Source organism: Ptiloglossa arizonensis, chromosome 4 (genome assembly GCF_051014685.1).
Source record: "Ptiloglossa arizonensis isolate GNS036 chromosome 4, iyPtiAriz1_principal, whole genome shotgun sequence".
NCBI classification, from domain to species: Eukaryota; Metazoa; Arthropoda; class Insecta; order Hymenoptera; family Colletidae; genus Ptiloglossa; species Ptiloglossa arizonensis.
The window spans coordinates 16,224,659-16,249,668 of NC_135051.1; the positions used below are offsets into that span (position 1 = coordinate 16,224,659).

General features: G+C 39.6%; 2 protein-coding genes across 4 annotated transcripts in view; both read left to right on the forward strand.

Moving 5' to 3' along the window:
* The first annotated feature begins 17,647 nt into the window (after nt 1-17,647).
* LOC143145471 (uncharacterized) lies at nt 17,648-19,203 on the forward strand. The gene is made up of 4 exons (XM_076308869.1): nt 17,648-17,821; nt 17,958-18,068; nt 18,220-18,491; nt 19,037-19,203. Exons 1-4 carry the CDS (start codon nt 17,648-17,650, stop codon nt 19,185-19,187), a joined length of 708 nt encoding a protein of 235 aa, XP_076164984.1. The 3' UTR covers nt 19,188-19,203.
* An 845-nt stretch (nt 19,204-20,048) lies between these two features.
* The window catches only part of LOC143145918 (follistatin-A), a 110,412-nt gene continuing 105,450 nt past the window's right edge, over nt 20,049-25,010 (forward strand). For all 3 annotated transcript variants that reach the window (XM_076309752.1, XM_076309753.1, XM_076309749.1), the window contains exon 1: nt 20,049-20,595. In XM_076309752.1, coding sequence (XP_076165867.1) covers nt 20,364-20,595 — 232 coding nt within the window. In that variant the 5' untranslated portion in view covers nt 20,049-20,363. The remainder of the gene's footprint in view (nt 20,596-25,010) is intronic.

Sequence of the window (25,010 nt, forward strand, 5' to 3'; positions counted from 1 at the left end):
TTTATAGGAATTTTAAGAAGTTTTATAGAAAATTTTGACTAATAGGTAGTTGTAAATATACTGGAGGAAATCTTACAGAAATTTGAAGAATTTTTAATGAAAATTTTGACTATTGAGTTGTAAATAAACTGGACGAAGTTTTAGAGAAAATTTTGACTGTTAGGTTGTTGTAAATAAACTGGACGAAGTTTTAGAGAAAATTTTGACTATTAGGTTGTTGTAAATAAACTAGACAAAGTCGTACAGAAAATTTTGACTATTAGATTGTTGTAAATAAACTAGACAAAGTCTTATGGAAAATTTTGGCTATTACGTTGTAAATATACTGGACGAAATTTTACAGAAATTTTAAGAATTCTTATAGAAAATTTTGACTATTAAGTTGTAAATAAACTGGACAAAATCTTACAGAAATTTTAAAAATTCTTAAAGAAAATTTTGACCATTAGTTTTTCATAAATAAACTGAACGATTCGTAGAGAAATTTTTAACTATTAGTTGTTGTGAATAAACTGGACGAATTGTTATTGAAATCCTGAAATGCATTTACACCTTTATTGCAAAAATTGATATCGATTGCTCATTCGAATCATGAGATTTATATGGTAGATTTTTCTAATCGATATTTTCTGAACCAACATTGTAAGATTTCGTTCAATTTATGTACAATATTGAGTTATTTGAAAATTGTACATTTCTATAAAATTTGTATTAATATTACACAATTGCAATTGCATTCGAGCTCAAAATTTAAATTTGTACAAGAAATGTATATATTCGAATTATACTTTGAACCATTGTTCGTTCTGCTCTGTGATCTGCCATTTTTCATTAAAACGATTAATAAACTGTCTACCGTGTCGTGTTCGTCTATCCTTAAGTTTCAAACTTGTCCTTGTATGATAAATATCATCTGGCAGTACTTTCTAAGTATAGAATCGTTTATTCGACTTTCGAAGTTTTTATGCGTTTGCGAAATCGGTTATTTCATATGCAACAACTTAATTCTTACCTGCAACACGCGGAACTGTTACGCTTCATTTAACGATGGTGCAAAAATTTTAGCAAAAGGTACAATTTATTGTCAATACAAAGCACGCGCAAGTGATTGCTTGAAAAATACTCGCTCGTAATGATACATTGTAAACATAGAAAAACGAGCAAAAACAAGCGTCAATAAGTCGAAACACGCTATTATATAATATAATAGTTCTCACGATTGTAATAGTTCGTACGAGCAATCGTATTTTAATGATAAATGAAAGTAGTTGCATTGTGCTTGAATAAACTTATCGATACCAGTTCCTTCAAACCTAAACAAATTATTGTACGAACGGAATGTATGTATGCGTCGAAAATAACAAATTTCACCCTATGAATTCAATATTTTAAATTAATATACTTACTTAAGTATTTAATATTGCGTTCGTGTGCTTGGTTTTTAATTTTAACATACTACAAAATAATGGTTGCTCATTTGTAAAAACCTAGCATATAAATCTCATAATTCGAAGATGCAATCGATAAGATATAAATTTTTGCAATAAAGGTGTAAATTTATTTCAGGATGCTCAATGTGTATTCAAATTACTGGATTATGTTCTCAATCTTGAATAATATTTTCAGTAAGTCGTACAAATTTCATTAACAATTCGTCCAGTTCATTCGCAACGATCTAATAGTTAAAAATTTCTTTACGAATCGTTCAGTTTATTTATGACAACCTAATGGTCCAAATTTTCTTCAGGAATTTTTAAAATTTCTGTAAAATTGCTCATAAAAGTGATTTAGAGTGATCAACGAAGAGAGTTCATGGTGTTTCGCGCAAGCTCGACTTTTTGAACCACGCCAGTGGTTGTCAGCCGTTGTCACGTATATGTGAATTTATCATTTTCTTATGTCGACTTTGTTCGTTTGGGATTAAGCCTTAACTTTAAAGCATTCTACCGTTTTACTATATGTTCAAAGTCTTTGAGTGAAAAACAACTTAATGGTACAAAACTTGCATTTTTAATTATACAGCAGAAGAGTAAAGAAACATAGAAGCAATAATTGCATCTTAATGATAGAAAAGAATATACTAGGAGAACTCGAGTTAAATAATATTCTTAAGATCCTCGTGTGTCTTAGAAACTCGAGTCCAGGGAATTATCAACAAGTAGCCAACTTCAAAATGGTCATTTCTATTATTATTTATTTCCTTTTATTTACTTCCTTTCTTGTTTAACGCTACAAGAGACTTGACAATTTGCTATAAATTCTAAATTGTTTATATTTCTTACGATCAGATAGGTCATAAGATAAATAACAAATATCAGGAACGTAGATGTTGTGGAAAATTATGAGATAACACGAATAAAGAGCAGACTATTTCTTGGATGTAAAAAGATGATCGCGAGAGAGTGTTACCGCGTTGAGTGCAGCGGTGTCCTTGACTTTTCGTTCAGGCTTCGTTCGTACAACACTTTTTCTGAAACAATCGCTATAAATAAACCTTAATATTTGTAGAATTCTGTATAAAATTAACGTCGTTAGGAATGCCGTGAAATAATACGTATAACGTCGAGGTATCGAGTGTATTTATTTCTTACATAGTAATTTAAACAAACGTTCATGATAACCCAGAACGCCTCTGCGACGTTCGGCGCGAAAGGGAAGGTATGAAAAACTCGCTCGGCACTCAATGTGTTAACACTTTGCCAACCGCTTGAGTTACGCCTGACAAAGCGCTGGATACCACGCATTTTTCGTGAATCGTACGTAACAACATGGCTGACATTAAACTTCTATCGATCCATGGGTAAGAAGATTTATTGGTAACAAAATAAGAATAATATCTAAGATAAGATAGACGTTTGACATAGCGCTGGATACCATGAATTTTTCGTGAATCGTACGTAACAACATGGCTGACATTAAACTTCTATCGATCCATGGGTAAGAAGATTTATTGGTAACAAAATAAGAAGAATATCTAAGATAAGATAGACGTTTGACAAAGCGTTGGATACCATGAATTTTTCGTGAATCGTACGTAACAACATGGCTGACATTAAACTTCTATCGATCCATGGGTAAGAAGATTTATTGGTAACAAAATAAGAAGAATATCTAAGATAAGATAGACGTTTGACAAAGCGTTGGATACCATGAATTTTTCGTGAATCGTACGTAACAACATGGCTGACATTAAACTTCTATCGATCCATGGGTAAGAAGATTTATTGGTAACAAAATAAGAAGAATATCTAAGTTGAGATAGAAATTAAAGTTTTGTAGCGTTTGAATATCTACGAACCATTCCAGTGGTTCTATTGTTACTTCGAATCATTCAATTGGTCCTATTCGGTATTATTAGTAAAATATCGATGGTGACTGGATAATTTAATTATTTCCTTCCCACGATCCGAACAAGTCAATTCTTTTTACAGTATTCAAAGTTTATTCGCAGCGTTCGAGTATCTACGAATTATTCGAGCGCTACTCCGAATCATTCAATACCACTCGATATCATTCGTTATTATTCGTTAATAAGATATCGTAGATACATTGACTAAATAATCTCATTATTTTCTTTCCATAACTGAAAGAATCTATTCTAATTCAAATATTCAAAGTTTATTCGCAGCGTTTCGGTATCTACGAATTATTCGAGCAGTTCCATCGCTACTCCGAATCATTCGATATCATTCCTTAATAAGATATCGTAGACACAGTGACTAAATAATCTCATTATTTCCTTCCCACGACCAAAAGTATCAATTCTAATTCAAATATTCAAAGTTTAATCACAGTGTTCGAGTATCTACGAATTATTCGAGCGGTCCCATCGTTACTCCGAATCATTCGATACCACTCAATATCATTCGTTAGTAAGATATCGTAAACACGATGACTAAATGATCTCATTATTTCCTTCCCACGACCAAAAGAATCAATTCTAATTCAAATATTCAAAGTTTATTCGCAACCTTCGAATATCTACGAACTATTCGAGCGGTCCCATCGCTACTCCGAATCATTCGATACCACTCAATATCATTCGTTAGTAAGATATCGTAAACACGATGACTAAATGATCTCATTATTTCCTTCCCACGACCAAAAGAATCAATTCTAATTCAAATATTCAAAGTTTATTCGCAACCTTCGAATATCTACGAACTATTCGAGCGGTCCCATCGCTACTCCGAATCATTCGATACCACTCAATATCATTCGTTAGTAAGATATCGTAAACACGATGACTAAATGATCTCATTATTTCCTTCCCACGACCAAAAGAATCAATTCTAATTCAAATATTCAAAGTTTAATCACAGTGTTCGAGTATCTACGAATTATTCGAGCGGTCCCATCGCTACTCCGAATCATTCGATACCACTCAATATCATTCGTTAGTAAGATATCGTAAACACGATGTCTAAATAATCTCATTATTTCCTTCCCACGACCAAAAGTATCAATTCTAATTCAAATATTCAAAGTTTAATCACAGCGTTCGAGTATCTACGAATTATTCGAGCGGTCCCATCGCTACTCCGAATCATTCGATACCACTCAATATAATATCATTCGTTAGTAAGATATCGTAAACACGATGACTAAATAATCTCATTATTTCCTTCCCACGACCAAAAGAATCAATTCTAATTCAAATATTCAAAGTTTATTCGCAACCTTCGAATATCTACGAACTATTCGAGCGGTCCCATCGCTACTCCGAATCATTCGATACCACTCAATATCATTCGTTAGTAAGATATCGTAAACACGATGACTAAATGATCTCATTATTTCCTTCCCACGACCAAAAGAATCAATTCTAATTCAAATATTCAAAGTATAATCGCAACCTTCGAATATCTACGAATTATTCGAGCGGTCCCATCGCTACTCCGAATCATTCGATACCACTCAATATCATTCGTTAGTAAGATATCGTAAACACGATGACTAAATAATCTCATTATTTCCTTCCAACAACCAAAAGAATCAATTCTGATTAAAATATTCAAAGTTTATTCGCAACCTTCGAATATCTACGAACTATTCGAGCGGTCCCACAGCTACTCAAAATGATTCGATACGTGTTCGTTGCTTAGAGACGGTCGTTGCCGTAGCCTGTCTCTCGCCTAATGCCTCCATAGCGATCCCATGCGACTGTCGGTCGCGGCCCAACGGTCTCCTCTTCGGCGCTGCTTTTCCTCCTCCCTCGTCCCTTCCGGCGTGCCAGGCGTTCGTCCATCCGTCCGTCCGTCCGTCCGTCCGTCCGTCCGTCCGTCCGTCCGTCTGCCTCAGATTCAGTCGCTGAACAGTGAATCACGTCCATTGACTGGACGCCAGCCAGATGGACTGGGCCCGACCATATACAGACTAGATTCACTCGCGTAGCATCGGTCGCGCGAGAAGTCGATGCTCTCTCTTGAAAAAGGAGGAGGATGCCCGGTGGCTATATAGCCGCTTCCTGTCTCTGTGGAAGCTATGCCATTTGCGAGGCATAATGGGCCGTCGATCGTCCGGACGCCGGTCATACAGGTGTTCGATCATACGGATCCGTGTTCGAATTCCTTTTCGGGTTAGACTTAATGACCGTTGGAGTCGGGATTCGTTTTCGCGGCGTTAATGATGTCATGCAGCGGCATTTATTGCCCCGTAGGACGTTCCGATGGTTTCTTTTCAAATTCCGAAGATCGAAACAACCGATCCTACGCGGAGCGAAAATAAATTTCGGGAAAATTTCTCGTTTATTTCCACTAAATCGTAAACATTTTTATACCATTCTTTATTTCGTCCCGGGAGAAGAAATTGTAATGTGTTCGGTTCCGCTGGTGGAGTCCTCGGCAAGGTTATTCTAGCAAATCTTGCCTCGTGACTATTCCATGAAAACAGTCATATATTTGTGAGACGTGTCTTTTGTATTTATAGAATACCCGAGTTTCTGGGTTTCACGAGGGGAAGTACATTAAAAATTCAAAGAAACATTCGAGATTTATATTTTCGAAAGATAAGTCTTTCGAAAGACTTTGTTCGTCTACTTTGTCTTTTATATCTTGAAATTCTGTTAATCGGAGATTCGCAATCCATGAGAAATTCTTTCTTCTGTGAATCGATAGATCGATTGAAAAGAAGAGTTTGTTAAGTATCGTGCATAAAAATTATTCTTAAAAATTAGACAATGATTTCAATAATACAGCACGTCTCAGGCAAGGTTTGCTAGGTCAGCCTTACAGTCGAGTTCTCCAGTAAAACCTGAACCGAAATACCAACTTGTTGTTTCAATATTTCTTTGAATTTTTGTTCCAAATGTGTGACGAATCATTTTCATGTACGTTTCTCGTACTTTGATTAAAAATTTCCCTTAAATTTGTAATTTTAGAATTGACTATTTGTCGAAGACAATTTAGTTTGCACCCAGCAGTTTCCTTTACTGGTCATTAAATAAAGTTGAACATTCCCTCTTATAGCCACCAGATGTTTGCTATTAAGATCTTTCACATTGCTGAGTTTGGTCTAAGAGACTGTTTCCAGCTAATAGGCGCGTCTATGGCTGGATCTGCTGGAATAGGCTTGCTGAAGAGTCCACCAGCAAATCTGGGACGATACGTGATCATTTTTGCTCTTAAGAAAATACACGTTCTATACTTGAAATTGTTCCTTCGTCCTTGGTACTGATGGAACAGTGATCCTTTAATTGTTTTAGACAGTATATTTTATCATTTGTGTTAACGAGTCTTCTATTTTCTCACTTTAAGCAGTTTATGTCTTTTTAATTCAATATGGTAACAAAATTACCGATTAATTGAACAATTTGGAGATTTTTGAAGAGTCGATAGAGACACAATTTTGATAAGATAATAAATTTATGGTAGTGTTCGTGTAACTTGCAACTTCTAAACATATAGATTGATATATCATAAGTAGTAGAATTCTTAATATTAATCTACTAAATAAATTTTGATACAATAATAATTTCATGGCAGTTTTCATACAATTTACAGCTTCTAGTACAGATTGATATATCACAGGTATGAACATTCTTAATTTTGATGAACCAATTACGACAAAATGTTGTTTATAAATATTATTGTATAATAATACAGAAGTAATTGCAACTCTGTTTCAATTTCCCTTTCAATTTTATACAAAGAATAAACTCAAGGAACGATAAGTCTAGTTAATCGTAAATTATTTGAATTATTATTTCCACTCCGACAATTTAACACCCATTCTTCTGTTTGGAAAATTAAAATCAGACCCGATCTACGATTTTGCACCACGAATGTGTATCGTATATAAAACGCTTAGGTAAAATTTTTCGAACGAATGGCAAACGTTTTATAATTCCAATGACAGTTCCATCGTAAACCGAAGTATGCAACTCGCTTATACGGAACGAGACTGGCGACCGACAACAAAAGGTGAAATAAATTCCGGGCAGCGGAACGATCTTCCACTCGCGCGAATATCGTTTTCTTCCGTTCGCGAGTAAACAGCAACAAGGTCCGAGAAACATCAGAGACACCTCTTATTTTACGATCGACGTCTCGGCGTGTAACACTTTCTCCTCTTTCTAAGAACCGAACGATAAAAGAAGAGTGCGCTGCACGAATAGCAGCGAGGGCAGGAATAATTGGAGAATCAAGCGAGCAGCGAAGATACAACGTCGTGAAGGGTACGATCGTTCGTGTAATTCGAACCTTACGTCCTGCGAGATGCTCGTGGCACTGATCGATGCACCGTGATATACAGGGTGCGGCGAAAATTGCGGTGCAATCGGGAACAGGGTGATTCCCCTAAGAGGGCCGAATTGCAATTTTAGAAATAATTCTCTACTCGGAGCTTCGAATTTTCGGACGAAATATTTTCAACGACGATGATTTTTTATCGATGAGACAGACAGTTCGAAGAGATAGGTGATAACTGAAGAAATTTTGTTTGCAGAGGTAGGTTAATGTTTCGTTTGTAATTTTCTTATTGGAAAATTTAACGTTCGCTAGGAAATCGAGGAAAGATGATAGAAATACGAATCTTCAACATTTTATAGATTTGTGTATTTATAGATTTGTGGTGTTGACATTGGAGAAGTTTTTTTTTAAATAAATTTACTGGGTTATCGAAATCGTGCAAGAGGATGGGTACACGGATGTTTTACTCTACGTAACACAATTTACTCAAGGATGCATAATTTTCCATTTGCAAAAATTGTAAAATTGTTAAGTTATTAGTAAATTTGTGTAGAAATTTTAAAGAAAATTCAAGATATATGTATCTATAAGAAAGATTGCTAAAGATGACCGATATTTCGGAGCACTAAGTATGCACTTTAAACGAAAATGGATCAAGTCTTGCGAAATGAGATGTGATGGATTCTATATTTGTGAAACTATGCTTCGCGAACTTGTACCTTCATCGTATATTGTTAAAAAGTAGCCTGAACGAAAATACACTCGATACAATAAATTCTGTACCTCTGGAACTGTATTTCCTACTCTTCCATTGTACATTGTTAAAAAATAATCTAAACAAAAATACACAAAGTCCAAGGGGACTCGATACAATAGACTATACTTCTGGAACTGTATTTTACGAAACGACTCGATGCAACAAACTCTGTACTTCAAGAACCTATACACCCTATACTTGCATCGTACATTGTCAAAAAAAAGTTTCAACAATGTATTTTACGAAACGACTCAATGCAACAAACTCTGTACTTCAAGAACCTATACATATATCGTACATTGTCAAAAAAAAAAATCTAAACAAAAATACACAAAGTCCAAGGGAACGACTCGATACAATAGACTCTATACTTCTGGAAATGTATTTCGTGAAACTCATACGAAGATACACTCTATACTTCTGAAACTATATTCTTCGAAACGACTCGATGCAACAAACTCTGTACTTCAAGAACCTATACATTCTATACTCCTATCGTGCATCGTTAAAAAAAACATCTAAACAAAAATATACACAAAGTCCAAGGGAACGACTCGATACAATAGACTCTATACTTCTGGAACTGTACTTCGCGAAACTCATACGAAGATACACTCTATACTTCTGGAACTATATTTTACGAAACGACTCGATGCAACAAACTCTGTACTTCAAGAACCCATACATCCTATACTTCCATCGTACATTGTCAAAAAAGAACATCTAAACAAAAATACACAAAGTCCAAGGGAACGATTCGATACAATAGACTCTATACTTCTGGAACTGTACTTCGCGAAACTCATACGAAGATACACTCTATACTTCTGGAACTATATTTTTCGAAACGACTCGATGCAACAAACTCTGTATTTCAAGAACCTATACATCCTATACTTCCATCGTACATTGTCAAAAAAAAACATCTAAACAAAAATATACACAAAGTCCAAGGGAACGACTCGATACAATAGACTCTATACTTCTGGAAATGTATTTCGTGAAACTCATACGAAGATACACTCTATACTTCTGAAACTATATTCTTCGAAACGACTCGATGCAACAAACTCTGTACTTCAAGAACCTATACATTCTATACTCCTATCGTACATCGTTAAAAAAAACATCTAAACAAAAATACACACAAAGTCCAAAGAAACGACTCGATACAATAGACTCTATACTTTTGGAACTGTACTTCGCGAAACTCATACGAAGATACACTCTATACTTCTGGAACTATATTTTTCGAAACGACTCGATGCAACAAACTCTGTACTTCAAGAACCCATACATCCTACACTTCCCTCGTACATCGTTAAAAAAAACATCCAAACAAAAATACACACAAAGTCCAAAGAAACGACTCGATACAATAAACTCTATACTTCTGGAACTGTACTTCGCGAAACGACCGGATACCATAAACTCAGTACTTCTGGAACTGTACTTCCTACAATCCCATCGTTCATCGTCGAAAGAAAGCTTCTGCGACGATCTCGTTGTAGCGTCCCGTCCGGTAATTCGCAGCGCTACCGAACGACAAACAAACAGGATTAAGTTCGTTGCACCGGTACTCGATCTACCCGAAGAAGAGCGAAGCGAGAGAGAGAGACGTTACGGATTTCCTCGTGTCCGAGTAGTTGAAACCTAACTGGCTTCATTGAAGCGTATCAGAATCGCGTGCCGTAAAAGCGGGGATGCACAAAGGAAAAGAGATTGCCAGAACGAGGCTAGGCCGCTGCATCCGGTCGCACAGCTGACCTTGACTTGTTCGTTCTATTCTTCGTTCGATCGACAGTGACCACCGAACGCATATCTAGATACCCGCCACCTGTCGTGATTCTATCGAGCCCGGAGAATCGACCACAACCGCGGACGATCTATTCCCTTCAGTTTCCTCCCCTTCGCCTCCCTTTTTATCCATTCGGGTCCAGACGAGGAACATGCACTCGCCTCGTTGGACGTTTCCGTCGCTGACGTTCGTGGCGGTAAATTTTTCACGCCATCGAGCGGATAAATCGATACTCGGGGAGGGGGCCAGTTTCTTCTGTTGGCGTTATCGGGGGGTACATCGATTTGTTACGACACGAACCTGCCCCATTCATTAGTCCTCGTAGTACGGGCTCCGATCTCGGTTATTTCCTCATTCATGACCGTTCTCAACACGTTGGATGCAATTTTTAACCCCTCGGTGCATCTTCGTAATTGATCTTGGGCGCTTTGGGAATTGAACCGAATCGAACTAGTTATTTAGAAGTAGGTTGTAATAAATGTAAGTGGAACTGCATAGATCAAATTGACATCTAGAAAAATATTATAATGTTTGAATAAATTTGACCTTCTAATTAGTGATTTATTACGAGTTTGGAATTATTTAATATTTGCGTACTATGTTTATACATAGTATAAATAATTCTTTTATGTGTGTAACAAATCATAATTGATTTTGGATACTTTAGGAATTAAACTGAATCGAACTAGTTATTTAGAACTAGGTTGGAATAAATGTAAATTTAGATTTATTGTATTGTTGAAATAATTGGAAGTGGAACTGTATAGATCAAATTGACCTCTAGAAAAATATTATAATGTTTGAGTAAATTTGACCTCCCAATTAGTGATTTATCACGAGTATGGAATGAGGAATTATTTAATATTTGCATACTATGTTTATACATGGTATAAATAATTCTTTTATGGGTGTAACAAATCATAATTGACTTTGAATCAAACTAGTTATTTAGAACTAGGTTGTAATAAATATAAATTAATATTTATGGCATTGTTGAAATAATTGGAAATGGAACTGCATAGATAAAATTTACCTCTGGAAAAATATTATAACGTTTGAGTAAATTTGACCTCCCAATTAGTGATTTATCACGAGTATGGAATGAGGAATTATTTAATATTTGCATACTATGTTTATACATGGTATAAATAATTCTTTTATGGGTGTAACAAATCATAATTGACTTTGAATCAAACTAGTTATTTAGAACTACGTTGTAATAAATATAAATTAAGATTTATTGTATTGTTGAAATAGTCCTTGCAGAAATCAAATTGACCAGTGTTGGAAAACTATAATGTTTGAATAAATTTGACCTCAATTCGGAACGAGGAATTATTTAATATTTGCATATTATGTCCACATACATTACAAATAATTCTTTTATCAATGTAAAAAATCACAATTGATTTTGGATGCTTTACAAGTGTAACCGAAAGTAGTAGTATTCCAGAATTAGATTCCAATAGATATAAACTGAAGTTTATTTATACATTTTATGTAAACGATTGCCGAATGTTCTTCGAGCGTATGATTTTTACATACGGAATAAACTGTTACGTTCAATCTGTAAAATTTCGATGTTTGTTTTCCTTGCTTAAGGTACGACCATCGTTACAGAGTTCAGAATTTCTATTATCGCGTTAAAGACAACTATCACATCCACGTTTTGTATATTTCATTTCTTATGATCGCGTACCGACACGTGTGTTTAATAAAATTTGAATTTCGATAAAGGAATCTACTCTCGAATTATCGTTTTAAACTTCGCGTTTTATTAAATGCAGGATTTCGGTGTTTGCCCAATTTCTGCGTAAAACGTATTACGTAATCGAGAAATCTAGCGTGAACTAAAAAGAGGAGCGCGTCTAGACGGTAGAACGTAAAGGAAGGATTGTTTGCTTTTTCAGTGACGCATTCTTTCCGAAGAATGCAGGAGAGTACGAGAAGGAAGAGCGCACGAGCGGAGAAAAAAAGCAAGAACGAGGGAAACAGAATCGTTTTGAGATCTCTTGAGTTTCGCAATAAAAGACAAATCGATTTCAGAGAACTTTGGTTCGGCTCGCAAGAATTTCATTGCACGGTGCATTAAAATAATGGGTTCGTTCAACTGTTTACGTACCGGGCAACTTTGTTGCAACGTTTCGGAGTTTATCTCGCGTTTATTTACGTCGTCTTTTGGATTCACTTTCGTGCCGAAAGGAAAGTGACTTTGATTCACTTTTTTCTTGCAACGAAAATATTTTCGACAGTAATTATCGGCTTGTTACGGACGATGTATTACGTTGTTCCGGAGAAACCTAATTAAAGTTGCACGGATCGACTCACAGATGAATATTATATGGTGTTCGTAAGTCACGATTTATTGTAATGTATTTTCTTATACAGAGTTCGTTCGTTATGTATGAAATATAGAAACGATCGTTGAACTTTTCTGGTATTCAGTTCTGCAGAATGTCATTGATATTTTGTAATCACTGTATTTTGTAACATTATATGTACATTTTTAGGTTTGTCAATAAGCAGTCGTGGCACTTTTTGTGCTTGAAAACCACATATTTTATTTATAGCTTTCTAGTATTTATCGACGATAGGTTTGCACAAGCCCGTGTATAGATTAAATATTTGTATGTAATATTCATGCAATTAGGTAGGTTTCTTGAATATATTATACTTCGTATGGTACAGTTTTTAATGCATTTTAATATATAATTTCCTAATTTCAGTTTGGTATTTTTCATGATTTTTCTTAGGATTATATATAGGTTCTGAAGAGTAAAACATCTCAAGAATTTTTAAATAAAATGAAAACTTATCGATTTCAAGAAAAGTTAACACTCGTAAAATTAATAATATTTCGATACTATTTAAGAAAATGTATCATAAAATAGAGATTAATGTCGAACTGAAATAAAGACAATATTAATACAAGTTCGTAAATTTGTATTGTGATTAAGAGAAAAACACTTGTTACCTAACAAAATAAGTAGGTAATATATATTTCGATACAGTTTACGATTCCTAGTTCGAAAAACTATTCTGTATATGATATATGGTAGTAATTTTTAACCAATGCTTAAATTATTTAAGTCTAAAATTTACAGATGAAATTTGTCTGAAATTAGTTTAATTTGTTTCCATTCTCAATAAAACATAAAAGTGACATCAAGTCCAGCATAGTATGCAAAGTACATATTACTCGGTACTCAAATTTCGCGTATAAAATTTCCATAAAAATATAGCTTGCGATACGTTATTCTCGGTTTTGAATCCCATTTCTAAGAAATCAAATTTTCTCTGGAATTCTCAAAAAAAACCAGCCTCGATATAAAAACGAAAATACAATAATTCCCATGCTACTAAGTTCCCAATTCTCACGTACAAAATTTCCATTGAAAATAATTTCCAATACTTGGCTTTAAATCTTACACGTAAATAATTACACTTTCGGAGCCATTCTAAAAAAATCCACCCACGATATAAAATAAAAGTAACACTAAAATCGATACAATTCCCATGTTCGATTCCCAAATATATAAAATCAAAAAACTGAAAAAGAAAACTCCCCCCTTATATGATTCTCAAATAGCTAAACTCCAAAAAATAAAAGAAAGAAACTCTCTCCCAATATGATTCTCAAATATCTAAAATCCAAAAACTAAAAGAAAAAAACTTCCTCCCTGTATGATTCTCAAGTATCTAAAATCGAAAAAGTAAAAGAAAAAATACTGCTTATTTAATTTCCAAATATCTAAAATCCAAAAACTAAGAAACAAAACTCCCTCCCTATATGATTCTCAAGTATCTAAAATCGAAAAACTAAAAGAAAAATACACTCCCTCCCTATATGATTCTCAAATATCTAAAGTCGAAAAACTAAGAACAAAAAAACACTCCCTCCCTATATGATTCTCAAGTATCTAAAATCCAAAAACTAAAAGAAAAATACACTCCCTCCCTATATGATTCTCAAATATCTAAAATCGAAAAACTAAGAACAAAAAAACACTCCTTTCCTATATGATTCTCAAGTATCTAAAATCCAAAAACTAAAACAAAAGATCTCCCTCCCTATATGCTTCTCAAATACCTAAAATTCAAAAACTGAAAAAAAGGAAAAACTCCCTCCTCCCCCTCCAAAATAAAAAAAAAAAGAAGAAAAAGAAAACCCCTCTTCCCGGGGACTTAACACACTTACTCGGCCATCCAAAATGGTTCCCCCACTCTTCTCACTCTCGTTCGTTCAACGACGTCAACGAAGTGCATTAACGGTGCAAGCGGAGACGGCGAAAGGAAACGGAGAAAGGAAGAACGGAAGGAAGGAAGGAAGGAAGGGTGCAGGTACGTAGTGGGGGTTCTGGTTGTACCGTTTGAAGGGGATGCGCTGCAAGAAGCGCGTGGTAGGTCCAGCTGCGAAGGTATCGTCACGTGGCCAAGGGGGCGGTACCGTTTTCTCGTGGCCGCCCGGTATAAAAGAGAGACGTAGCACCGGTGCATCCACCAATTACTATTGCACTTTGCCACCGGGACGGAGGCAAGGTCGGTGCACAAACCCTCTCGACTCCGAAATTCACTCCTGTCGCGCGTGTCAACGCTCGGTCATCTTCCCGCTCACGGTCTCATCTTCGAGCTCGGCTCGGCCGTGGAACACTCCTGCGTCGTGCCTCCGACTCGCGTTCACCGCGGTTATTATTATCATTATTATTATTATCATCATCATCATCATCGTTATTACTTTTCAAACGAAGAAAAAGAAATTCTTTTCTCAATGATATACGCTCGGAGGTGACCCTTTGCGCGCGTGTGACCAACAACATCCTTGAAATCCGTCCAAGACTCGCGGTGACTAGCTCAGAGAGGGATATAACGTACGTTCGGGGAATGTACTTCTCGATCGAGCGTCGAACACGATCCCATAAGGAAATCGCGTCTCGTCTGCCTCGTAAAACTTACTTCCCAACGACATTCCTCGGTTTAAGGGTCCTCGGTAAGCGTTAACCCTTCGCTGGAAAGGGTGAGGTGAGACGAGGGGACAGGGAGAGCCTACTCTCGAACTTGGATCACAGTTTTCTCCGTATCGTTTCGTTTCGTTTCGGGATTGTTGTGCATTAGAGGTTACCGCTCGGTATATTCGTTTTGGATTGCTCTTTCCTATCGCTGGAAAGGGTGAGTTTTTTTCTTTTTTTTTTAATCCTACCGTCACCGTGCACTTCGTCGACGTTAACCCTACAGTGTGCAATCTTTTTTACTTGCTTTTTTTCTAACTTGTTTAGGACGATTGGAAAGGAATCTTTCAATTATTCGACCGTTTTTTTCGTTGATCGATTCACGAATAGTACACGTCAGAGATTTGCGAAGTATTGAGAAAGATAGTTGTTCGTGTGAAATCGAGTCGATTAGGGATACGTATATTTGCGCATTGTAGGGCTAGATATGAACGAAAGGAAAATTATTTTTCCACGTAATCGGTTATCGAGTTTTCGATTCGGGTTCTCTATTGTGGAATAATAAATACAAGAGTTCGAAGTATAGTTATCGGAAGTATAAATTCGTTGATTTTAGATTAATTGTTACCACATCGAAGAGGGTGTAAACCTAAAGGTCGAAGACGTTCTTGAAATAATAACCGCAAAGGCCAACACGTACGGACATAATTTTCAGTTTCGCAATACGGCTTGCAATTAAATTAATACAAATAGGCACATATTGCTTTATTTCAATTATTTATTTTTTGCTCGTTACTTTAATTATCGACGAAGACGCGATCCAAGGATCGCTCGACGAATTCCGGTTTACTATTTTCGTCCGCATTGGAGATTATTTATATTTATTTTAATTCATGAAAATTTCGATTCGTAGCGTAGTCAACGTAAAATATCATACTCGTTCGTAGTTTTGCAATTAAAATTATTTCGATTCCTCGAATACTGTCATTCGGCACCTGTTATTCCATTCACTTCGAAGATGTTATTTAATCGACACGATATAAAAAATTCGACTTTCTTAAAAAATATTCACAATAAACAACTAATTACGCGAATGTAGCAAATATATAAATTAACTTACAATATTTCTTCCATTTCCCATTCTTTATTATTCAAGCTATATTTTCGTTCAAAGTGGCGGTTAATAAACAGTGCACACGACGAGAAACATTTTTCCAAATTAATTCGAACAGAAGACGGTTTAAAACCATTCTCAAACCAGTTTATAGTTAACTGTTAACAAAAATAACACTCGAGTGTAACGCTACGAATTCGTATAAACGTGTAAAGTTTCTTTTAATTTTTAAACAACAGTTACTTAAACAATTCGACCATTCGTTTAAAAACACGAGTTTGTTCGCCGATCGTTCGCAACGACCATCGTTTCCCGTAACCGACGAATCTACGATTGAAACAGTAGCGTTTAAAAGTATAAACAAAGATAAGAGTACAATTCACTCACGAATCGGACCCAGAACGGTAGAGGAGTGTCGTGAACGATTAAACGCGAGAACACACGGCGAAGTGTAAACGCACGTGACCGCGGTAACGCTTACGCAACGAAACGATCGGAATCGCGAAACCGAGACAGCCGTGAAATTCAAAAGATTCGCGAGGCGATCGATCGTGGTACGCGCATCGAAAACACGCTCGACCGCGATTTTCGTACGAAGGACGTCGCGATCCTGGTCCCGGGCCGCGAGGTTCACCGTGTGTAAAAATAGTAACGACCGTCGTTAAAATTCGTTAACACGCTTCGAATCGAGAAAACGAGTAATCGAAGAACGCGACTCGACCACTGTACGTATCACCGATTTCATTGTTCCCGCGTGGTTGTCGTTGCATCGTAAAAAAACGTTTCGAACGTAGGTTAGAGGGGTGGGGAGAGAAGAAACGGTGAGAACCGTTTCCAAAAATTGGCGGTCGCGGGAAAGTTAACGACCCGAGGCGCGACGCGCAACGAAAGCAAAGAAACGCGTAACACTGCGTTCCTTCCCCCCTCCATACACCTCCCGCTCCCCACCGGCGGGAGTTCTTCTCGCGAAAAACCTTGCACAATTTATGCATCGGAAACAAAACGGTGAACGGGCTCTCTCTATAAATACCGCGGAACCGTTGCAAAAAATACCCCGGGTGGCCGCGAGTGAACCGATCTCGTTCGAATCGACTCGCGACAACAACGACGAGGACGAGGAGGACGACGACGAGAAGGACGATCGAGCATCGGTGGATGTCTCCTCGTCCTGCGGAAAGAAATACCGGAAGTAAAGACGAAGAGTGAGGGGTATCGCGGAACGGCTCCGAAGCCCGATACCCTCGAGCCCGGGGCCCGACAAAAGGGGTGCGTTCGCAAAAAACGGAAGAACGAAAAACTGTGGAAGAAGGAAAGAAAGAGAGAGAGAGAGAGAGAGAGAGAGAGATGAGGACAGAGAGAAAGAGAGAGGCCCAAGAGAGCGAGACGTCAGAAGGAAAGCGTAGGAGGAGCCACGCGGAGAGTCGAAAGAACGCGCGTGGAGCACGAGGAGGAAGGAAGGAAGGCGGCCCGGGGCCGGTGAAGGGCAGGAGGACGCAAGAAGTACGAGGAGAAGGAGGAGTAGGAGGAGGAGGAGATGGAGGAGGAGGAGGAGGAGGAGGAAGAGGAGGAGGTGGCGGCGGCGGAGGAGGAGGAGGAGGAGGAGGAGGTGGTGGAGGAGGAGAAGGAGACGAACATGCATGCATGCATGAGACAGGCAGGCGGACAAACAGGCAGACATAGAGGCAGGCAAGGCATAGAGGCATACAGGCAGATAGGCGAGCCGCAGCCGCAGCCGCAGCCGCGATCGCGCGCTCCAAGAAGGGAAGTGGGGACAACATAACACAGCGCGGCCGCGTGTGCACACCGCTTTTGCAGAGCTTCGCTCGGCACACGGGGAGACGTTCCGGCTTGTACCGCTGCTAGCTGCTAGCTGCTGCTGCTGCTGGCTGCTGGCTGCTGCTGGCTGCTGCTGCTAGCTGCTGCTGCTGCTGCTGCTGCTGCTGCTGCCGCTGCTGCCTGCCGACTGTCGACTGTCGACTGCTACTCTCAGTCTGTCGGGCGGCCTCGTGCGCGCTTGGTTTCCCATCGACGAATCCGCGCGCCACGAAACTACCCGCGGAGTTTCGAGCACACCGGGACTCGATCGGTGCCTTGTGGGTTTCGCTCTCCCGGGCGAAAGCGTCCGGCACACGGGGCAGACACGAGAGAGAGCCCGTCACTCGTCGGCGAACCGATCGACGAGGATCAAGTGAGTGTGAGGCAGGTCGAGGTGGCCAGGGGCCACGACGGTTCGCCCGTGTTTGGATCTTCCCCCCTTTCGTCGACGGGCCCCTGGCGCTCTTCTACCGCGATCGCCCGTTTCGCCCGTTTAACAACCGCGGGGCCCACGTGTCTCGGACATTGGGGATCGCGACGGACGATGCGACTGGTACGCGGGTGGTGCGCCGTTGTGCCGTGCGTCGGTCGATCGTGACGCGGACGATCGGTTTCGCCGTGACTCGGAAGGAAGGACGCGTGCCTACACCCGGTACGCGCGCGAGAGCGAGAGCGAGAGAGAGAGAGAGAGCGAAAGAGAGCGAAAGAGAGAGAGAGAACGAAAAAGCGTGCGTGCGAGCGACCGAGAGAGCGTGAACGAGAGCGAAAGAAAGAGAGAGAGAGAGAGAAAGAGAGACAGATTCGAGAAAGTAACGGCCGTCGGTCGTTGGACGGTGACAGGACAACTACGTACCGCTCTGCCCGAAACGGAACTCTACGCGAACGAGAAAACGGTCCACGGTTCTCTCCTCTCTACAGGTGTTTCGAATCGATTCCCCGGCACGGGAGGCCACGAGGGCCGCGACAAAGCGGAACTATTCAACCCGCGGTAGTAGCACGGTGCTGCAACCGGCGCTCCGTGGACGGTGTGATGTTCAGTGAGTTTCCATCGGCGGGCCGCCGCACGTGATCTCTCGCCGCACGGACGGGCGCACCCGGCGTGGTGATCTCGGTGTCTCGTCGCGTGCCTGTTTCGGGGGCCTCGGCCTCAGTTTCTCCGCGAGCCGAGAACCGAGCCAAGCGTTCACCGGACGTGGAAGTTTCACCGTCGACGCCCGCCACCGCCGCCGCCGCCGCCGCTGCCACCACCGCCACCGCCACCGCCACCGCCGCCACCGCCACCGCCGCCGCCGTCGCCGCCTCCCGCCTCCCGCAGCCTCCTCCCTCCCTCCCTCCCTCCCCCCACCCACCCACCCTCCCTCTATTCCCTTCTTCCCTCCTCCTCTTCCTCCTCCTCCTCCTCCACCTCCTCCTCCTCCCCCCCCCTCTGAAGAGGGACGACACAAGGTGGAAATTTTTCGACGTTGCCGCCGATACAGCGAAGAGGACGGGTCGGATAGAGGTTGTGTTAGATGTTGCCGCGAGGTCGAAGCGCGACGATCGTGTCCCAAGCGCGGCGCGGGTGTCTCGGTTTTTCGCGCGGGATTTTCCCCGTTGTTTTATCGCGCCACCCGTAGAGACGGACGGCCCCGCGCGCGACTACGCCGCGCCCGAGGGAGATGCGAACTCGTTACCACCGCGGGGGCCCCTGGATTCGAATCGTGTACACGCAGTCACGTGGCACCGTGCGCGCCTCGTGGTCGTCGGTCTCGGGCAGCTCGTAACACCCCGCGGCTGAGTTTCCACGTACGTCACGTTGCGTAGGCAGACGGGACGCGGCCCGTTGGGGTACCACGCGCTCGACGACGACGCGGAAATACGCGATCTTCGTTTCGTTTCGTTTCATTTTTTTCCTTCTTTTTTTTTTTCGCCGGCGGGAGGAGGGGGGGGGGCCCGGTTTTTCAAAGGCGGATATACGGTAACGGTGCGCGATCGAGAGCTCCGCGCCCGCGCCTCTTACCTTGTGATCGTGAGGGCCAGTTTTTGGTGGGAGTCCGCGCGTACGTGAACACGATTCGCTAACGTTTTGCAGCGTGAAACGGAGTGTAAATGACGAGACCGGCGGGAAGACGGTGGCGGCCGGATACGTGGTAAAATCGAGGGGCCGTTCACGGGGGAAAGGTGTAAGAATAAAGAGGACCGTTTCTCCAACGGGGGTTTCAGTGGAATCGATCGTGGTTAGAGGAAAATCGATCGTGGGAGGCAGATGAGATGCGAAGCACGAGGACTACGCGGCGCGGAGCTGGCGGGAGCGAAGGCGGAAGTTAAGAAGCCAAAGCTGCCGAAGGCGTTCGCAGGGACGGCGGCAGGTCAAGGGGGCACCTGGCGGGGGCCGCCTGAGATGACGACCCTGCGACGGGGTATCGTGACACCCCGGTACAACACCTACGTCCTCGTTTCGCTGATTGGACTATTGCTACAGACACAGTCCGCGACGGGTGAGCCACTTTGCCTTTATTTCGTTATACGTAGCACGATCATCGGACTAACCGATACCAGACGAGTATCGGGGAGATCATCGGGAATCTATGTACCAGAGATTCTTCTTCCAGGGAAATGATTTCGTTTCGGTGAAAGATTTCTTTCCTTTGTCGATCGCGCCTCGACGTCGCCGGATTTTTAATCGTTTCTCGAGAAAGAGAGACCTCACTTTCTCGATCGAAACGAGCTTCTTTTTCGTTCGTTCGAGAAATGGAAAATTGTTTCTCTTTTCGAAAATCTTCTCGAATGTTTTCACGATCAAAGTTTTCTCGTTGCTTCATTTTTAATCGTTTGCTTCGAGACGTCACTTTCTCGATCGAAACGAGTTTTTATTCGTCCGAGAAATGGAAAATTGTTTCTCTTTTCGAAAATTTCCTCCATTTTTTCACGATCAGAGTTTTCTCGTTGCTTAATTTTTAATCGTTTGCTTCGAGACGTCACTTTCTCGATCGAAACGAGTTTTTATTCATCCGAGAAATGGAAAATTGTTTTTCTTTTCGAAAATATCCACGAATGTTTTCGTGTTGTTTAATTTTTAATCATTTGTATCGAAACGTCACTTTCTCGATCGAAACGAATTTTTATTCGTCCAAGAAATGGAAAATTGTTTTTCTTTTCGAAAATTTCCTCCAATGTTTTCGCTCTCAAAGTTTTCTCGATGTTAAATTTTTAATCATTTGCATCGAGACGTCACCAGCTCATTCAAAACGAATTTTTATTCGTCCAAGAAATGGAAAATTGTTTTTCTTTTCGAAAATTTCCTCGAATGTTTTCGATCTCAAAGTTTCCTTATTGCTGAATTTTTAATCATTTACTTCGAGACGTCACTTTCTCGTTCGACAGAAGTTTCCAACGCAAGGTTCAATTTCTCGAAGTACGTACGGTTCGAATAAATTGGAAAATGTGTTTCTTTTCGCAAATGTTTTCCTTATTGTTTGTTCGTCGCGTTTTTTTTGTCGTTGAATTTCGAATGTTTGCCCCGAGACGTCACTTTCTCGTTCGACAGAAGTTTTCGGTGTTCGTTCGTCGAGTAAATTGATTTAAGTGATATCGAGATCGATTTACTCCGTTTGAATAGAAATACAGAGTCGACGAACTAGAAAAAGAGATCAAAGAGTTACCAAGAATACGTCGATCGTGAAATATTACATTGACGAGATCGCGTAAACAGAAGAATGGAACCGTATAAACAAATTCCTCTGAACGACTCGGACATACGTTTACTAAAAGTTTTCTCTTGCTTTTTACAAAAAATCCACCAGCCAATTTGCCCAAGAGTTCTGGAACACCTTATATATATATATTTCACCCTTGAAACTGTTCGCAAAAATTGATCGATGAACACATTCGCAAAAAATCAATACCAACAAAATAATATTGTATTGTTTACGACCTTGAAGCAGCATCCAGTAGTTATCTAGTAGTCTCTTCGAGCAAAAACTGTGAACATGAATGGAGACCTTCGAAATTGTGTTACTCTTTTCATATTTTGATTGATTTGTTCTCTTGAAAAATTAATACACCGATCGAAACGACAAGAGAATGTTTCCAAACAATTTCGAACATACGAAGAAATGAAATAAATACGAATTGTTTAACCTAGTAGTATTTTTATCCAATGTCCAATTTGCGAAAAATACCAGAAGCATTGTATAAAATCTTACGAATGAATGCTCTTTTAATTTAATTTTCTGCAGTGTTTATACATGTGTGTTTTTATTAAAAAAAGAGTAGAAAATTGTAGAATTTCTGATCTTGGAGCTGAGTTTTCCATTCTCTCGAGATCGCTACTCGAACAAGTCCACTTCTGATTCGTATTAGAAGATTCGAACATTCGATAGTGAATTGAGAAAAATAAACAAGTAAAGACTTATACGATGCATAAATGTACCGTTGTATATTACGTCGTAATAACTAGGTTTTAGTGTTACGTCGCGTACTATTTCTATATAATCATACGCAGGCTTTCAACAAATATAAAATTTACCGAATAAGACGCGTTTGTTAAATAAAAAGAACGTTGGAAAAAATAACCGGTGAATAAACTAGTATTTGAAATATATCTCTGTAAACTCTACGTATAAATAAATGCCAACATGTATTTACAATTCGAGAATTTTAAATGTCTCCATTGTAACTTTTATTTCAAGTATCGTAAATTTATTTATGGAATTGACTGGTACGCGATGGTCGTTCGTTTATGGTCGTTTTAGCAGAAAGGTTCCTCAGTACTCTGTTGTGTCAAAAGAATAAACGTTTATATTGTTTAACGTGTTCTGAAGGCGATTTTTGCAAAACTTTATCTTAGAAATACCGAGTAAATTATAATAATATTACGTTAAGAATAAGAAGGATTATTTGGAAAGAATGGTTGAAGTATTTTGAATATTTAGTAGTCTCGTATAGATGAGCCAATAACAATGAAAGGTTTGAAAACGAGTCTACAAATATTTGAATTCAATTTAGTGCATTTATTTTAGTGCAAAAATTCTAAATCGGAATAAAATCATACACTATTATCTTTATAACAATTCTTATCGAGTAATATTTCACATTTGTAAAGTTTAGATTCCTATATGATTTTATATCAACATACAGTAAAAAAACAAACGAATTAGTCCTAAACACGCAAAGACAAAAAGATCACAATACGTTATCGAATCCCTCCCATTGGTTTGTATTTGAAAATCATTTAACGAAAACAAGAATAAAAAAAAATAACAAGAAACAATTCTAATTTGCCTACCCCCTCCCAAAAAAAAAAAGAAGAAAAACAGCAATTGAAATTTGTGCACCGAGTGCTAAATATCGTAGAACAAATATTGAAGCATTCGATAGACTTTGTTCGATAACAAACGCTCGATTTATTTTACCAAGGAGAATAAATTTTCAGCCAAAACAGTGCATAAAGCGATCAGCGGTACCGGAATTCACCACTGTTCGAAGAAAATCGTAATTAGAAAAACAACGGGCCGATCCTCCCCGATTATTTACATTAAAATGAAATCCTTGAGACCGTAAAGATGTCATGGTTGCACGAAAATTGAAACATTATACGCGGCGTTCGCCTGTATTTTTCATTTTTACGCACGACGAGGCCTTCGTTATTGGACTTTTACCTTAATAGTAATCGTCAGATCGCAAAGGCCACCACAAATTACTGTTCTGATTAAGAATACCCCCCGTGCCCGTACCGATAGCCTTAATGTTGCAATTAATTTCGTACCGGCATCGAAATCCTTAATAAACGTCGCGTAACAATCACGTATATTTATTGATACACTTTAAAGCACTTTGCGCCGCGTAGTTTTATCATCGGGGCGTAAGCGTGGCGTTTTCTCGTACGAATATCGCCCCGCAGAACCCGCGCACCGGGATTATTAATCAATCTACGGTAATTAATATCGAGGATACCTGTAATTTGTCTTTCGCGCCGTGAGTTATTCCGACACGATTCTACAATTATCTCGAGCAAAAATTTTCATGCTCGAGAAACGATTGTACCGCGCCACGGAATTTATCATCGAAAAATTTATCAAGCGTTTCCTACTAAGCGAACAATGTCTTATTCAATGATTACACCGCGCGTGGAAAATCGCGATCATTTCTTCACCGATCCGTGACCATCGTTACTGGAAACCATTCAGGTTTGTCTGTTACAATTTGTACGAAAAACAAAATACGAAAAGATCTCGAATTCTCGAAGAAATCGTCTCGATCGAATCTTTCTTTCTTTTTTTAATTTCTTTTTAGAAAAGATACGAATAAAACGAACCGAGAAGGAAAGTGTCCCGAAATTCTTTCGCTCATCGATAATTTCGATTTGTGTTCGTATCAGTGTTCCCGCAATTTTGATCCGTTCACTAGGAAACGATGTCGATCGTGTTTCTCACGGGTATCGAAAGCTATTAAAGATGAAAAAGCTGATTAAAACATTTACTCGCCGCAATGGTTTGCGTTGGAGGCTTGTTGCCGCGGATGCAACAATAGTTTAACGTTGAAACGACCAGTGGCGTCGACGTAACACGAACCGGGGTGTGTTTCGATTGTTACCCGAAGTGTAATTCTCGTTACGCAAGCAACGAGAAGAATCGATCGGCTAAACTGTTTATTTATCGTGTTTAGAGCGAAGTGTGTCATTCGTTCGCGCCCACTGTAAACGATTTTCGACTGCAGTTTGTGTGTACAAGTGATCGAACGTGGCCCACCGTACGGTTCGATTTTATTCCCTCATTTACAAGTTTCCGCTTAAAACGTAACAGGTAGAAGAGAGTACTTATTTTTGTTCACTTCGTTTATTTTAGCGCTTGCCTGCTCGCCGGTTACGAAGAAGCTCGGGGCATAGGTTCCCCCGAACATTTATACCAACGAG

Bases quoted from the DNA above. Each gene is read 5' to 3' on its own strand.
- LOC143145471 (XM_076308869.1), top strand. From the start codon at position 17,648: ATGAGGACAGAGAGAAAGAGAGAGGCCCAAGAGAGCGAGACGTCAGAA. The intron at 17,822-17,957 runs GTAGGAGGAGGA...TGCATGAGACAG, and splicing joins AAGTACGAGGAGAAGGAGGA to GCAGGCGGACAAACAGGCAG. The intron at 18,492-19,036 runs GTGAGTGTGAGG...TCCTCTCTACAG, and splicing joins AACCGATCGACGAGGATCAA to GTGTTTCGAATCGATTCCCC.